The following is a 16202-nucleotide window of genomic DNA, read 5'->3' as shown; positions in this document are numbered from 1 at the left end:
GCCACTCTGGCCCTGAGGTCTATGGGCAAAACTGCAGAGAAATTAAGACAGTTAAAAATTTAGTTTATTAGGTGAAATACCAAATTTTACACGTTTAAGTATCTTGAATACATTTTTACCCCGGTGATGTCACACAGCAAGTGGTTGGTTGTGTATTTATTATCCATTTCTTCGTTGGAAATGGGAGGGAATTGGCAAAGGGAAGCTCAGGGAGGATTCAGGATCAGGGGATGAAAGTGGTGGGGTCCTGTGGATGCAGATCTCAGCCCGGGGGTCTCACAGCCCCTGGGGTCTCACGGCCCCCGGGGCTCTGTGCTCACAGGTGTGAGGAACAGAGTTAAGGAACAGCCCGAGCTGCTGCCCTGAACCGGGAATTCTGAGGAGAGAGCTGCTCCCTTCCCAGGGTTTCCATGTAAGATGTGGATTTGGATTGTTCCCTCAGTGCTCGTGTCCCGGGATACAAAGGAACGTCCTGCAGAAGGAACCCTGAGGTATTTAGGGTTTTACCCCATTGCAGGACCCCTGGAACTGGCAGAGTTTTCCCAGCCCGTCCCGCGATAACCCCGTATCCGCCTTAAAGCCCTGGTCAGGGGCTTCTCCCGGGACATCCTGCTCCCACCCCCTGCTCCAGCATCCTGTCCCCAGAACTGCTTATGCTTTGCTTTTTTCACGACGTGTTCCTCAAGCAGCTCAAGGCCTTTGGTAGATTTATGGACTCCGGCGCCTGTCGCTCTGTCACCTTCCCCCACCGAGGGCTCGACCCGCAGCACGTGATTGGGATCAGGATCCGGACAAGGATGAACTTTATCCAGATACTCCAGTTCCTCGCATGGCACAAGCCCAGCCCGCGCTGTGGCTCCGAGGTTTTCTGTACGTGCCCAAGCTCCTGCAGGGATTTTAGTGGAAGGAAAAGGGCTGTTGGAGCCCTGTGGAGTTGAGAAATGCACCCAATGACCATAAAAACCTGCCAGGGGATGCTCCAGAGAAGGCTGGAGTTAACGGGATGGGGGACCCAAAGTCAGTCTGGAGAAGCCCTGCCCAGTGAAACTCAGTTTAACCATTGCTAATTTACCACTGAGTTTGCAAAATTGCTCTGAAAGAGTTGCTGATCTTGAATCCAAATTGTTCCTCCCCTCAGGTCCATGCCCTGCTCAGCCCCTTGGGCTGCCTTGCCTTCATCTCTCAAAAATCAGGCTCTGGACGTTGCTGGGCATGGTGAGGGGAGGTTTGTGTTCCAAAGGGATGATTCCTTCTCTCCCACTCGGGATGGCACTCACCAGGCAGTGCCATGCGCAGGGCTGGGGGTCAGGAACAGTTTGGGGGTGCAGAAACACCCGTGATGGGGCAGATCATGCACCCCAACCCCACAGCTTGGGGCAGGATGGGGATCAGATCTCGGGGGCTGGGTTGTGTCAGACGCTGAGCGCAGTAACTGAGTGGCTTTATTATTGCAAGGGTTTCCTTTGTAAAACAGGGAATCTCTTTTATCCTGTCTTTAGGCTGGATGCAGCAACGCTCCAGAGGCAAGATGTCCATAGCTCCCAACTCTCCTCAAACCTGGCACCTCATCCTGCCACGGGAGGTGCCCAGCCGAGAAGAGCTGTGTCCGAGCAAATTCTCTCCTCAGCACCAGGAGAAGCGATCCCACTGTCCCCAGGGAGGCACCACGACAGAGGCTGGGAGAGTCCAACCCCCCTTAGTTGGGAGGGCTGTTGTCCTTTGCGATGACTATGGAGTGCTGCGTGCTGGAGGAGGAGTTGTCGGCGCCCTTCTGGCCACCGTGGTCCTTCGGGATGTACTTGACCACAGCGGAGATGAGTTTGCTGCGGAAGTTCTTGCTGAGGAAGTTGTAGAGGATGGGGTTGATGACGCAGTGGAGCAGGGTGAAGCAGTCTATGATGTCATAGAAGAAGTAGAGGAGGTGGGCAAAGGTGCAGTGCAGGACGATGTGGTTGCCCTCGAGGGTGAGCAGCGTCAGCACAACGTGGAAGGGCAGCCAGCTGAGCAGGAACACCCCGATATAGGCGTAGATGAGCAGGCAGTGCTTGCGGCTCTCGGGCTTGGTGCGCCGGACGAACCGCGCCGTCAGCACGTTGAACACGGCGATGATGGGGAAGGGGATGAGGAAGCCGATGGTGGTGGTGGCCAAGCTGACCGCCAGCGCCCACTCGTCGTAGGTCTCAAAGGGGGCCATGAAGATGCAGATGGGCTCCCCGGTGTTGACCAGCTGCATGTGAGCCACCTCCAGGAAGGGGATGGCGGCGGCCAGCACCCAGCTGCAGGCGCAGACCACGTGGCGCGCGCGGTGCTGGTGCCGGCGCCAGAAGAGCGAGGAGCTGGTCAGGGTCACGTAGCGATCCACGCTCAGGCAGGTGAGGAAGAAGATGCTGGCGTACATGTTGGCGAAGTAGAAGTAGTGGGTGAAGCGGCAGAGGAAGCTGCCCCAGAGCCAGGTGTAATCCAGCATCACCTCCAGCATCCAGATGGGCAGCGAGAGCAGCACCCCGAGGTCAGCGATGGCCATGTTGATGATGTACAGGTTGACCAAGCTCTTGTTGCCCCGTGTCTGCCAGTTGACCCAGATGACGAGGAGGTTCTCCACCAAGCCCACCACGAAGATGACCAGGTAGAGGATGAAGAGAATCACCCGCTTGACGTTCTCGTCCAGGCTGAACTCGCAGTAGGTGTAGGTGTGGTTCAGGAGGTGGAACAGCTCGGACCAGTTGTGGTAGTCCCCGTACTCACTCGGGACGGTGTGTGTCTCCATGCGGACAGTGTGTGTCTCCATGGGGACACTGGTCACCTCGGCCATCCTGGTGGCTGCAGGGAAAGGGAGAGCACTGACCTTAGCAGCCTGAAACACAGAGCCCTTGTGGGGGCTTAAAAAAATCCTTCTGGGGGCTTCTAACCCAATTTTTACTCCCACAGTGACCCCCTACATCAACCCTGAAAAGATGCTGTGTCCACCCAGGCGATCCCCTCACACCCCAGGATAAATGCCAGCCGCAAACAACAGCCACCACATGTGGCGGCTGTTCCCTGTCCCAGAGCCTGGTCTGGGGCACAGACAGGTGCCAGTGACTGTCCCAGAGACTCAGCTCCAGCAGGAAAGCCACTGCTCCCCCCGCCCCGAAGCCCTCAGGGTGTGGTCACTTGCCGGCCACCCTCACTCTGCTGGGAGCCATCGGGACTTCCAAGTAGGTGGCAAAATTATAAATTTCAGGGAAATGCAGTTGACCTGAACATCCTCTTATTGCCCCAAGCGAGAGCTCTGATCCCAGCACAGCTGCGTCCTCACAGCGAAGACGCTGCGGACCCCGTCCAGCCTCGTGCTGCTGCAAGAGTTCAGGAGCAGCGTTCATGCCCAAGTTCCCTTGGGAATGCTGTGCAGGGCCAGTGGGGTCTTCCTGCTGCACTTGAAGCCTGGCAAGCCGGGACCAAGCCACAGCCAGGTGTCCCCTGCGAGAGCGTCATCCCTGTGGCAAAGGGGTGACACCCACCCAGGCTGACACCCACCGGCCCCAAAACCAGCGAGAGGCTGGATCTGCCACCCCCAGGGCTCCTGAACCTCCCAGCCCCTCTGCGCTGCACGTCCTGAGAGACCACTGGGATTGAGGAGAGAGAGATGGAGAACGGGACAGATGGACAGGAGAGGGGAGAGATGGACAGGAGAGGGGAGAGATGGACAGGAGAAGGGACAGATGGACAGGAGAGGGGACAGAAAGATGGGAGAGGGAACAGATGGATGGGAGAGGGAACAGGTGGACAGGAGAAGGGACAGGAGGACAGGACTAAGGACAGACAAACGGGAGAGGGGACAGACAGATGGGAGAGGGGACAGATAGGTGATAAAGGGGATAGATGGACAGGAGAAGGGACACGAGGGAGGAGGGACGGAGCTGGCTCACCGGCGGCTGAGCGAGGGCTGCGCGGGGGCTGTTCGGGAGCGGGGGGATCCTCTCGGCTCGGCAGCTCGCGCGCCTCTGGGCACGGAGCTCGGGTGGGCTTGGTGGCCGCTTCCTGGGCAGGAAATGACCATCGTGGTGCAACATCCTGAGACAGCCCCGCGCGGGTGACATTCGGCTGGATTTCCAGCCCCGGGACTCGGCTCCCCTTTGATTTTGCCGCAGGGTGGGGATGGGTGCGGGGAGGCCGCGGGCTGGTGTCGGTGTGGAAGCCGCAGGTGCCTGGGGATGGACGGGGGTCCCCGAGGCTTCCTGAGGGTCCCCTCCACTGTCACCCCGCTGGGCTCGAAGGCTGGATCCTGCCTAGATTCTGCTGTGGGGAAAATACATCCCAGGTCCTGCCTCAGCGCTGGGAATCCTGCGGGGTTGGGGTGGGTTATAACAAAGGTGCCAAAGCTGCCCCTGGTGCCACGTCGATATCAGGGTGAGCTCGGGGTTCTTTTCGGGGCAAAAGGGCTGAAAGTTGAACTCTCTGCCCGGGCAGCACTCCCGCAGGAGCCGATGGCAGATGTATGTCGGCAGAGAAGCACCTCTGGCCAGGCAGCAATTAATCACAGAGCCGTGATTGCCCCGCGGTCTGGCAGGGGAAGGGAGGGGGCTCAAGCCTTGCCCCGGCGCTGGGGAGGGGGCTGATAGGCAGAAATTTTTGCATCGATCTGCAAGTCCTGCGAAACAATTGCAGGAAATCTCCTTTTTTCCAGCGCAGACAAGACTGCGGGATCAACAATCGGCTCGGAAGGAAGGCACGGCCGGAGCGGGGAAGCACGAAGGCACTGATAAGTCGGGGCTCACAACAACAAGCCCAGCGCTGCTGACCCCGTGGGCAGGTACCGGCCCTGGCACGACCGGCTTCCAAACAGGAACTCAGCAGCTTCGTGCTGGCCCCGGGCACATTTTGGCTCAGATGGGGCCGTGGGGGTGGTGAGGGGCCGCTCTGCCACCGAGGGGCTCAGGGGTTTTGCCCAACCCGAGGGGGAAGCAGTGCTCTGCTGGTTCTCTTTAACAGGTCAGGGAAATTCCACAGCGAACTCTGGGACTGAGCAGGATCTGGGAGCCGTCAAGGATTGTGCTGGGGCTGCTGATCCTGGTGGGAATGGCGAGGTCTGCGAGCCGGGTGTATTTCCAAGCCAGCTGAGCCGCGGGGAGCGGGACAGGCGACTCAGCCTCTTCTGCCCGTCCCTACCGCAATGCCTGGGGCGCCCCAAGGTTCTCAGCACCCCAAATGCGTGCCCAGGAGCCCCCAGCCTCCCTCAGGGTTTGGAGAGGTGGGCTCCAGGCGGAGGCAGCGCCGGGGATCTGCCGTTCTCCCGCTCTTTGCCTCCCCGGGCAGCCGCGGCCGGCCCGGGGCGCTGCCGGAGGGATGCGGGCACAGGTGTCCCACGGCAGGTGCAGCCAAGGCAGCAGCTCCGGGGGCTTGGCACGCTGCATCCCGGCCCCCGGGGACACGCGGGCCCCGAACGCGACGTGCGGGGGCTGCCGGGGACGCTGTACTTTGCTAAGCCAAAGGAAACACTTCGGAGAAGCTTCCTTGGCTGGGGAAGTAGCTCGGCGAGCTGAACGCAGCTTGTGCAAGGTCCCGCCTCCTCCTCATCCCTCTCGTCCTCCCCATCGCATCCCGGGGGTCCCGGTCCGGCGTGGGCTCGGCCCCTGCCCGAGCTGGGGGGATCGGGGCTGCCTTGGCGCTGCTCTGATCCCGCAGGCAACAGCAGACTCAGAAGTCTGCCTCTCAGCTACTGATCGCTAATCAGCTCTTAATTAGCGCGGTGAGTGACGCAGGGATCACCGCCCACGAGCCCACGGGATGGATAAACACCGCGCTGCCTTTCCCAGCCCGTTCCCTGGCAGCTCAGCCGGGGCATCCCTGGATACGCCATGCCCACATAATGGATAAACACCGCGCTGCCTTTCCCAGCTCCTTCCCTGCCAGCCGAACCGGGGTATCCCGGGATACGCGGCTGCTCTGGGCACGGGCAGCAGCCGGGGGCCTGCCACGGGACCCCCCGGTGGGAAGGGTCACTAGCACCGTGGCCAGGTGGTCATCGGACACCTCCGAGGCCGGAGCTCCAGCATTGCACCGCCTTTACTGGGCACATTCTCGGGGGCGCGAGTCACCCACGGGCTCCCTGTCCGTGCCCCCGCTCTGGTGGTCATCCTCAGGGCACCCCGCTGGCCGGGATGGGCAGGAGGAGGCCAAGGATGGTGTCGGACAGCCAGGCCGGGCAGTAGCTGAGGGGCAGGAAGATGAGCCGGGCATCCCAGCCGGCGGCGTAGCGGCTGCGGGGGCAGCGGGAGAGCAGCGCGTGTGTCATGGCATCGGTGACGTGCGACAGGCGGGAGCTGCTCAGGCGGTGCAGCAGGGTGGTGGTCTTGGCATCTGGGTGGACACGAGGGGGTCAGCCCCATGGAGGTGGGGTCACCGGAGGTGACGGTGTCGTGTGGGGATGGACTCACATTTGTCCACGTAGTGGCGGCCGTAGGCTGCCTGGGCTTCTGCCGGGAGCCGCTCCCAGAGGCGAGCGAAGCCCTCCACCAGCGGTGCGGGGTCGATAATCGCCGTCTGGAAGCCTCCAGGTTCGATGATGGAGACCTGCACCCCGAAGGGACGCAGCTCCCGCCTGGCCCGGGGTGGGAACATCAGCGGGAGCTGCTGCCCCGAGGAGGGCAGAGACAGGGGGAGCGAGGGGGAGCCCGTGACCCCCCCCCGGCATCCCCTCATGGGCACAGGGGAGCCTTGTCCATGCTCCAGGGACCCCCTTGAATCCCGGGAACCTGGAATCCCCCTGAACCTCAGCACCTCGGGATCGCCCCAGATCCCGGGAGCATTCCCAGATCCCGGGAGCGCCCCCGGACTCCAGAACCCCAGACCCTGAGACACCCCAGGACCCCGGGACCTCCCGGACTCCAGGACGCACCGGGACCCCGGGGCGTTCCCATTTCCCCCGCCCCAGGATCCCTCCAGTGCTCTGCCCTAGAGCTCCTTGAAACCCTTCCCCTGATTGCACAACCACGGCTCCAGCCCTGCCCACGCTCCCGCCCCGCGGGTGGCCGGGTCAGCGTTTCACAAGCTCTCTGGGGAAGACGTAACGGGGAAGAGCAGCATGAAATCCTGTGTGAGGACAGCGGGGCAGCGCCGGGGCTGCTGGACGAGCACGGCAGAGCTCCGGGGGCTGCCACAGCCGTACCTGAGGCTATCGGAGAAGGCCTCCACGCCGTACTTGGAGATGCAGTACCCACCGCCGAAGAAGGACACGCGGCCCATCACGCTGGCCACATTGACCACGCGGCCCCGCGCCCGCCGCACCAGCGGCAGGAGGCTCAGCGTCACCTCCACGAGCCCCACCAGGTTGACATTCAGCACCTTGACAAAATCCTCCTTGGTCAGCCACTCGTTCGGGGCGGTGGGGATGATGATCCCTGCGTTGTTCACCAGCCCCCAGAGCCCTGGAGAGGGGATGGGATGAGCTGGGGCTGTTCCCCAGCCCATGCCAGCCTTGCCTGTGTTGAGTGGGCGAGGTGGCAGGAGAGCTGGTGGGGTGACAGTGGGATGACAATAGGGGTGCCAACCCCATCCTACCTCGATCACCCACACGCTCCCGGACCCAGGCGGTGACATCGGCGATGCTCTTGCTGGAGGTGACGTCCAGCAGGACGGTCTGGAGCCGGTTGGAGGTGGCCGCCCGCAGCTGCGCGGCCCCGGCCTCGGTCAGACAGGCGGCCAGCACCCGCAGCCCACGCGCGTCCAGCTGCCGCGCCAGCAGGTTCCCGAAGCCGCTGTCACATCCCGTGATCAGCACGTGCTTCTCCGAGAGCCGCGGCACCGTCTGCCGCTCCCGGTGCCAGCGCCGCAGCAGGAACAGCCCCAGCAGCACCGCCACCACGTACAGCCACATCCTCGGCAGCGGGACCGCACGGTGACAGCCTGTGCCGGCCATGCTCGGACCACATTTATAGAGCCAGGATTGCGGCAGCACCCGTGGCGAATTTTGTCCTCCTGGTTTGTAATTCCTGGCTTTGCCTTGCGCCATTCCCTGTGCCTGGGGCTCTGCTGTGCCCTTAGCAGGTGTATCCCAATGCCCCACAGAGCTGGATTTGCTGGAACCCTCCAGACACCGTCAGCAGCACCAACCCTGGACCTTCCCCTCTCACCCAGCTTTGGTGGGGGAGAGTGTCCCCAAATGCGGTGATGGAACGGGACAGCTCCCACCAACCAGCTCTGCCAGGAGGAGGAGGAGGAAGCAGAGGAGGACGGTTCTATAAGAGGCTGCTTGGTCCTTTGCCTAGAGGGAAATCTGGAACAGGTCTGACCTGTACTTGTGTGTGTTAATACCGCGGGTGCCCGTTTGGGCAAGTCCCCTGGCAACTTGGCAGGGGCTGCACCCTGAATGGAGCAGGTGCTCAGGGGAACAACCAGAGCCTCCAGGAGCCCCCATAGCACAGCCTCGGTGCCACAGCCTGAGAGTGACACCACGCTCTGCCAGGAGAGGACAGGGGGTCTTTATTCAGGACAAACCCTTTTGTGAGCAGGGGACAGAGGGTGAGATGTACACTCAGTTACAAATTCAGGGACCTTGGCATGGCCTCAGCTGCGGCCAATTTTGGATGCCGCCGTGCATCATTGGATCCCGCTCTGCACTGCCCGGTCCTGGCTGCCCACTGCATCCCCGCCTTAGGCTTTCCCAAAGGATTTGGGGCAGAACAAGGAGAACAGGGCGTCGCTGAGGGCTGAGGGCAGGTAGCTGAGGGGGATGTAGAGTAGCTTGGCGTCCCAGCCGGCAGAGTAGCGGGTGCGGGGGTGGAGGCTGGTCAGCGCGTGCTCCATGCAGTTCGTGACCAGCGACAGGTCGGAGTTGTAGCCCTTCTGCATCACCTTGAGCATTGCCACAACTGCGGAGGCAGAAAACTCCACTGAGAGCCTGCAGCTGAGCAGAGCCAAGTGGCTCCATGGGGTGTTGGGGCAGTGGCACTCCCATGGGACCCCCGTGGCCCTGGGGATGTGTCTTGTGTCAGGAGAGAAAGAGCATCGCTCAGCCTTTGGGAGAGGTACTTACGCTGCCTCAAGTAACCCTCCCCGTAACTGGCTTTGATTTCCTCTGGAAGCTTCTGCCAGCTGGAAATAAAATTCTTTTCCAGGTTCTCAGTGTTGGTGATCATTGTTTTGAAGTAGCCTGGCTCGATCACACAGACCTTCACCCCAAAGCTGCTCATCTCAAGCCTGGAAGGGATTGAGTCCTGTGGGCCATGGGAGCAGCACCAGAGTGTGTCCATGCCTGCATCTCCCACGGGATGCAGCCTCATGCCAGAGGCATGGAGCAGAGCCCGACCACACCAGCGGACCCTGTGCCAGCCTGGCACGTGGCTGAGACAGTGTGTCAGCAAACATTTGCCACATCTGGGTTGGTTGGGGACAAAGCAAAGCTCGGGACAGCGGGGCCATGTCCTGCAGGATCTTGGACAGGAGCAATGTCCACAGGGGAGGCTCCATGGCAGTAGAGGAACCGTTCACACTTCAGCAGCAGATATGAGTTCGACCCGTGCTCAGCCACGGTTGCGTGAGGATGGGGGTGGATAGCTATGCCAGACAAAGTCTGGAAAAACAAATTGGGAAAGCAGGATGGTGCCTGTTGGGTCAGAATTACCTGAGGCTGTCAGAGAAGGCCTCCACACCATACTTGGAGATGCAGTACCCACCGCCGAAGAAGGACACGCGGCCCATCACGCTGGCCACATTGACCACGCGGCCCCGCGCCCGCCGCACCAGCGGCAGGAGGCTCAGCGTCACCTCCACGAGCCCCACCAGGTTGACATTCAGCACCTTGACAAAATCCTCCTTGGTCAGCCACTCGTTCGGGGCGGTGGGGATGGCGATCCCTGCGTTGTTCACCAGCCCCCAGAGCCCTGGAGAGGGGATGGGATGAGCTGGGGCTGTTCCCCAGCCCATGCCAGCCTTGCCTGTGTTGAGTGGGTGAGGTGGCAGGAGAGCTGGTGGGGTGACAGTGGGGTGACAATAGGGGTGCCAACCCCATCCTACCTCGATCACCCACACGCTCCCGGACCCAGGCGGTGACATCGGCGATGCTCTTGCTGGAGGTGACGTCCAGCAGGACGGTCTGGAGCCGGTTGGAGGTGGCCGCCCGCAGCTGCGCGGCCCCGGCCTCGGTCAGACAGGCGGCCAGCACCCGCAGCCCACGCGCGTCCAGCTGCCGCGCCAGCAGGTTCCCGAAGCCGCTGTCACATCCCGTGATCAGCACGTGCTTCTCCGAGAGCCGCGGCACCGTCTGCCGCTCCCGGTGCCAGCGCCGCAGCAGGAACAGCCCCAGCAGCACCGCCACCACGTACAGCCACATCCTCGGCAGCGGCACCCGGCACCAGGATGGGGACTGGGAAGCGGCCCGGGAGCGGCTTGTCCCGACCTTGGCCCTGCCCGCTGGCCGCTGTTAATAATTAATTGGCGGATCCACCGGGGCAACGACCGCGGAGATGCTGCGGGGCCTGCCGGCACTACCGCGATGCGGGATCGGCTCCGCCCCGTCCTCTTACGGGGCTCGTCCCGGTGCTGCCGCCTGGAGCCCGCCGGGCTGCGGGCAGTGCCTCGGGGTGTGTCCCGGGGCTTCGCTCCGGCCGCTCTTGCGGGGAAGAGTTAACGGGAGCGGGGCAGCGCCTGGGGGTTCCCGCACCGCTGCGCTGCCGCCCCGGGAAGCCCCCGGACCCCGGAACATCCCCGCGCCCTCCCGCTCCCGGAGCCCCCCGAATCACGGGACTACCCCGGGACCCTCCCAGACTCTAGGACCACCCCGAAAACCCCCCGGACCTCAGCACCCCAGGGCTCACCGGACCCCGGGTCAACCCTGGACACCTCGTCCCGGGACCCCCTTGCACCCCGGGGCACTCCCGGACCCCCACGCCCCCGGACCTCTCCGGATCCCGCGACACTCCCGGACACCAGGACATCCCAGGACCTCAGCGCCCCGGCAGCCATCCGCCCGGGGACCCCTCGGATCCCGGGACATCCCCGGACCTCAGCACCCCGGGACCCTCCCGGATCCGGGTACCTCCCCGAATCCCGGAACCTCTCGGACCTCAGCGCTCCAGGACCACCCCGGGACCCCAGGACTCCCCCAGATCCCGGGACCCCCCGGGCCCCGGGGCATCCCCTCCCCTCCATCCCGGGACGGTTCCGATGCTTTACTCCCGTGCCACTCCCCCGGTGTGCACGCCCCCGGTCCCGGTGCCCCCGCTCCCCGGCGGCCCGGGGCCGGACTACATCTCCCGGCGGCCCCCGGGCCCGGCGCCGCCGCTTCCCGCCGCCTCCCGCCGCCCCGCTCCCGCCATGGCGCGGTTCGAGCCGGCGGCGCTGCCCGAGCTGCTCCCGGTCTTCTACCGGCGGCTCTTCCCGCACGGCCCCTACGGCCGCTGGCTCAGCTACGGCGGCGGTGAGCGGGGGGAGAACCGGTACCGAGCGGGGGGAGAACCGGTATCAGGCGGGGGGCGTCGATACGGGGCGGGGGGCGCCGTCGGGGATGCGGTACCGGGCGGTGGGCAGCCGTACCGGGCCGGGGGTATGGCCGGAGACACCGTGGGAGGGGCGGGGGCACCATGGGGGACACCGATACCGGGCGGGGGGCACCGATATCAGATGGGAGTACCGCGATCCCCGGTCCCAGAGCACGTTAGCGGGCCCGGGGGCAGGCGGTGCGTGGGTGCACTGACCGGGACACCGGGGGAGCAGGGAAGGGGAGGCCTGGGGGCGACTGTGATGGGGGATTCAGGACGGCATTGACCCTCCCGTGTCCCTCCAGTGAAGAACTACTTCCAGCTGCGGGAATTCTCCTTCACCCTGCGGGATGATGTGTACCTGCGCTTCCAGTCCTTCGGCAGTCCCCAGGAGCTGGAGCGGGAGCTGCAGAAGATCAACCCCTACAAAATCGACATCGGGGCCGTCTATTCCCACAGGGTGAGTCCCGGGCGCTGTGACCGAGGGTCTGCAGGGGTCCCTGGCCCCACTGAGCCCGTCCCGTCCCTCCTGCAGCCCAACCAGCACAACACGGTGCACCTGGGAGCCTTCCAGCCACAGGAGAAGGAGCTGGTCTTTGACATCGACATGACGGATTACGATGATGTCCGGACCTGCTGCAGGTTCCCAGGAGGGCTCTGGGTTGCGAGGGGCCTCGAGGGTGTGGGGTGGCCACCTGACCCCCGTCACTCTGCCCCCAGCTCGGCTGATATCTGCTCCAAGTGCTGGACACTGATGACCATCGCCGTCCGCATCATCGACCGCGCGCTCGTGGGTGAGGGGCTTGGGGACACGTGTGGGCCCTGACTGTGCACGTCCAGACCACGCTCGGCCCCACAGCGATGCCCAGACCCCAAAGAGGGGCCGGGCCATGCTCTCACCGAGCTGGGGCACATGCTGGTGCCCGGCAGGTTTGTGGCACCGTCAGCTTTGGGTGGTCGCCACAGCCTGTCCCAATGTGACCCCCAAGCCCATCTGTGCCCCCCAAACCCATCTGTGCCCCCTGCAGAGGACCTGGGTGTGCAGCATCGCCTGTGGGTGTACTCTGGCCGGAGGGGTGTCCACTGCTGGGTGTGCGACGATGCGGTGAGGAAATGGTCCCCGGCACTGCGGGCGGCTGCTGTGGAGTACCTGAGCCTGGTGAAGGTGGGTGCACGGGGGGCCAGAAACCCCCTGCCCCCTCCTGACCCTAGTGAAGGTGGGTTTATGGGGGCCTGGGCACCTCCTGACCCTGCTGAAGGTGTGTTTATGGGGATCTGGGCACTCCCTGCCCACCCCTGACCCTGGTGAAGGTGGGTGCACGTGGGTCTGGGCACCCCCTGACCCTACTGAAGTTGGGTTTAGGGGGGGCCAAGCACCCCCTGCCCACCCCCACAGCCTGACCACCGCTGTCCCCCAGGGCGGAGCGGACACTGTGAAGAAGGTGAACCTCTCCCACCCTGTCCACCCCTTCATCAGGTGGGTGGGGACCCCCTCAGCCCATCCCTGCAGGCACCGGCGGGCGCTGAGCCCATCCCGCTCCCCGCAGGCGCTCAGTTGGCGTGGTGGAGAAATACTTTGAGGAGTATGCACTGCTGGGGCAGGACATCCTGGGCAGCCCAGAGCGCTGGGACAAGGTGCTGGCCCTCATCCCGGAGGATATCCTTCCTGGTGCTGTGCTGTGCTGGATCTGGACAGGCTGGATGGATGGGCCGAGTCCAACAGCATGAAGTTTAACAGTTTCAAGTTCCAGGTCCTGCACTTTGGCCACAACAACCCCTGCAGCGCTACAGGCTGGGGACAGAGTGGCTGGACAGCGGCCAGGCAGAGAGGGAGCTGGGGGGACTGAGGGACAGCAGGCTGGACATGAGCCAGCAGTGAGCCCAGGTGGCCAAGAAGGCCAACGGCTCCTGGCCTGGATCAGGAATAGTGTGGCCAGCAGGACCAGGGAAGTCCTTCTTCCCCTGTACTCGGCACTGGTGAGGCCACACCTCGAGTGCTGTGCCCAGTTCTGGGCCTCTCAGTTCAGGAAGGACGTGGAGACGCTCGAACGTGTCCAGAGGAGGGTGACAGGGCTGGTGAGGGGCTTGGAACACAAGCCCTGTGAGGAGCGACTGAGGGAGCTGGGGCTGTTTAGTCTGGGGAAAGGAGGCTCAGGGGAGGCCTCATCACTCTCTGCAACTCCCTGAAAGGTGGCTGTAGCCAGAGGAGGGTCGGGCTCTGCTCCCAGGCAACCACTGACAGAACGAGAGGACACAGCCTTGAGCTGCGCCAGGGGAAGTTCAGGTTGGACGTCAGGAAAAAATTCCTCACTGGAAGAGTGATTGGGCACTGGAATCGTCTGCCCAGGGAGGGGTGGAGTCACCGTCCCTGGACGTGTTTGAGAAAAGCCTGGATGTGGCACTCGGTGCCGTGGTTTAGTTGATGAGGAGGTGTTAGGTTAGGGCATAGGTTGGACTTGATGCTCTCAAAGGTCTTTTCCAACCTAGTTCATTCTGTGACTCTCTGTGATTTGGGAGGGAGGGCCTGCACAGGGTTGACACGGGGTTAAAACGGGGTTAAAACATGGGGTTAACGGGGTCGGGGAGTCTGGGATGAGCCTTGACCCCCCCAGCACAGTACCGGGAGCCGCTGCAGGCGGAGTTCCCCAAGAAGAAGGACTCGGTGCAGCGCTGGGAGCTGCTGCGGGGCCGCGTGGAGCGGACGCGGGCGAGCGGCCGGGGGGTGGCCCTGGGGCCGTGCTACGCCGACTGGGAGGTCATGCTCCAGTTCTGCTTCCCCCGCCTCGACATCAACGTCAGCAAAGGCCTCGGGCACCTCCTCAAGAGCCCCTTCAGCGTCCACCCCAAAACAGGTGGGTGTGGGGCAGCCTGGGGACCGCCGGGCTGGGCGGCCGCGGTGACCCTGCTCTGTCGCAGGACGCGTTTCGGTGCCGCTGGACCTGCACAGACTGGACCAGTTTGACCCGTTTGCTGTCCCCACCATCACGTACGTGAGCTGGCAGCACTATGGGGGGGTTTCGGTGATGCCAGAGCCCTCCCAGCACATCCCATTTCTCCGGCAGCTCCCTGTGCCATGAGCTGGACACGGCCGGCAGCGACGGGGAGCAGGAGGATGTCGGGGAGACGGAGCCGAAACGCCGTGCGAGGGGTGAGCCGGGCTCGGGTTTGGGGGTCGGGGATGGGGTTTTGGGGGTCAAGGCTTGGGTTTTGGGGGTCAGGGTTGGGGTTTGGAAGTCAGGGTTGGGGTTTGGGGGACGGGGTTTGGAGGTCAGGGTTGGGGTTTGGGGGTCAGGGTTGGGGTTTGGAGGTCAGGGTTTGGGGGTCAGGGTTGGAGTTTGGGGGTCAGGGTTGGAGTTTGGGGGACAGGGTCTGGAAGTCAGGTTGGAGTTTGGGGGTTAGGGTTGGAGTTTGGGGGTCAAGGTTGGAGTTTGGGGGAAGGGGTTTGGAGGTCAGGGTTGGGGTTTGGAGGTCAGGATTGGGGTTTGGGGGTCAGGATTGGGGTTTGGGGGTCAGGGTTGGGGTTTGGAGGTCAGGGTTGGAGTTTGGAGGTCAGGATTGGGGTTTGGGGGTCAGGGTTGGAGTTTGGGGGGCAGGGTTGGAGTTTGGGGGGCAGGGTTGGAGTTTGGGGGGCAGGATTGGGGTTTGGGGGACGGAGTTTGGAGGTCAGGGTTGGGGTTTGGAGGTCAGGATTGGGGTTTGGGGGTCAGGGTTGGAGTTTGGGGGTCAGGGTTGGAGTTTGGGGGACGGGGTTTGGAGGTCAGGGTTGGGGTTTGGGGGTCCGGGTTGGATTTTGGGGGATGGGGTTTGGAGGTCAGGGTTGGGGTTTGGGGGTCCGGGTTGGATTTTGGGGGATGGGGTTTGGAGGTCAGGGTTGGGGTTTTGAGGTCAGGGTTGGGGTTTGGGGGTCAGGGTTGGAGTTTAGGGGTCAGGGTTGGAGTTTGAGGGACGGGGTTTGGGGGTCAGGGTTGGGGTTTGGGGGTCAGGATTGGGGTTTGGGGGTCAGGGTTGGAGTTTAGGGGTCAGGGTTGGAGTTTGGGGGACAGGGTTTGGGGGTCAGGGTTGGGGTTTGGGGGTCAGGATTGGGGTTTGGGGGACGGGGTTTGGAGGTCAGGGTTGGGGTTTGGGGGTCAGGGTTGGAGTTTGGGGGTCCCCAACACCCACTCCCGCCTCTGCCCACTCCCCAAATCCTCCAGACTACAAGAAGACGAGCCTGGCCCCTTATGTGAGGGTCTTCGAGCAGTTTGTGGAGGGAATGGAAAGCGCCCGGCGGGGAGAGCGGATCCGTCGGAGCGGTGAGTGCTGGGGGGGGTGCCCAAAAGGGACCCCAAGTGGGACCTTCTGACTCTGATAACGGATTTAGGGGTCTCCCACTGGATTTGAGGGTCTGCTCTGTTGGATTTGGGGCGAGGGTTGGTGACAGAGCGGGACACAAGGAGGCAGCTGAGTGATGGCTGTTGCTGTGACAGCTTTCCTTTGTCTGGAAAAAACTTCCCATTTCTCCTCTTCGCAGACCTGCAAGGAGATTTCTGAGGGACCCACTGCCAGCGTCACATCCTGTCATGGTCACCTCTGCCTTTGTCACCTCCACTGGCCTGGGGGTCCCAGTGCCGTGGAGCAGCCGAATCACACACGGGCTCCCTGCCCCTTCCACAGTTTTTGTACCTTTTGCACTGTTTTCTACGCAAAGACCATTAAATGTTTCTGGTCACCCGTGTGCTGTATGCCGAGGCGGGTGGGGGTCCCTGC

General features: G+C 63.1%; 4 protein-coding genes across 4 annotated transcripts; 1 reads left to right on the top strand and 3 right to left on the bottom strand.

Moving 5' to 3' along the window:
* Positions 1-46: 46 nt before the first annotated feature.
* Positions 47-6007, bottom strand: GPR182 (G protein-coupled receptor 182). Its single transcript, XM_032093947.1, has 2 exons — positions 3909-6007; positions 47-2820 (listed from the first exon to the last, which is right to left on the bottom strand). The coding sequence occupies exon 2, from the start codon at positions 2810-2812 to the stop codon at positions 1697-1699; it is 1116 nt and encodes a 371-aa protein (XP_031949838.1). The 5' UTR covers positions 2813-2820; positions 3909-6007; the 3' UTR covers positions 47-1696.
* An 89-nt stretch (positions 6008-6096) lies between these two features.
* LOC116436679 (retinol dehydrogenase 16-like) lies at positions 6097-10499 on the bottom strand. Its single transcript, XM_032093964.1, has 5 exons — positions 10325-10499; positions 7540-7869; positions 7148-7406; positions 6417-6580; positions 6097-6339 (listed from the first exon to the last, which is right to left on the bottom strand). Exons 2-5 carry the CDS (start codon positions 7853-7855, stop codon positions 6119-6121), a joined length of 960 nt encoding a protein of 319 aa, XP_031949855.1. The 5' UTR covers positions 7856-7869; positions 10325-10499; the 3' UTR covers positions 6097-6118.
* Positions 8438-10339, bottom strand: LOC116436680 (retinol dehydrogenase 16-like). The gene is made up of 4 exons (XM_032093965.1): positions 9994-10339; positions 9602-9860; positions 9014-9177; positions 8438-8849 (listed from the first exon to the last, which is right to left on the bottom strand). The coding sequence occupies exons 1-4, from the start codon at positions 10307-10309 to the stop codon at positions 8632-8634; spliced, it is 957 nt and encodes a 318-aa protein (XP_031949856.1). The 5' UTR covers positions 10310-10339; the 3' UTR covers positions 8438-8631.
* A 752-nt stretch (positions 10500-11251) lies between the features above and the next one.
* PRIM1 (DNA primase subunit 1) lies at positions 11252-16168 on the top strand. Its single transcript, XM_032093930.1, has 12 exons — positions 11252-11395; positions 11762-11916; positions 11992-12098; positions 12177-12250; positions 12485-12621; positions 12875-12933; positions 13004-13113; positions 14072-14308; positions 14373-14442; positions 14519-14604; positions 15650-15748; positions 15967-16168. The coding sequence occupies exons 1-12, from the start codon at positions 11293-11295 to the stop codon at positions 15984-15986; spliced, it is 1257 nt and encodes a 418-aa protein (XP_031949821.1). The 5' UTR covers positions 11252-11292; the 3' UTR covers positions 15987-16168.
* Positions 16169-16202: the final 34 nt, after the last annotated feature.

Source organism: Corvus moneduloides, chromosome 30 (assembly GCF_009650955.1).
Source record: "Corvus moneduloides isolate bCorMon1 chromosome 30, bCorMon1.pri, whole genome shotgun sequence".
Taxonomy (NCBI): domain Eukaryota; kingdom Metazoa; phylum Chordata; class Aves; order Passeriformes; family Corvidae; genus Corvus; species Corvus moneduloides.
This window is presented reverse-complemented; position numbering and strand designations above follow the sequence as displayed.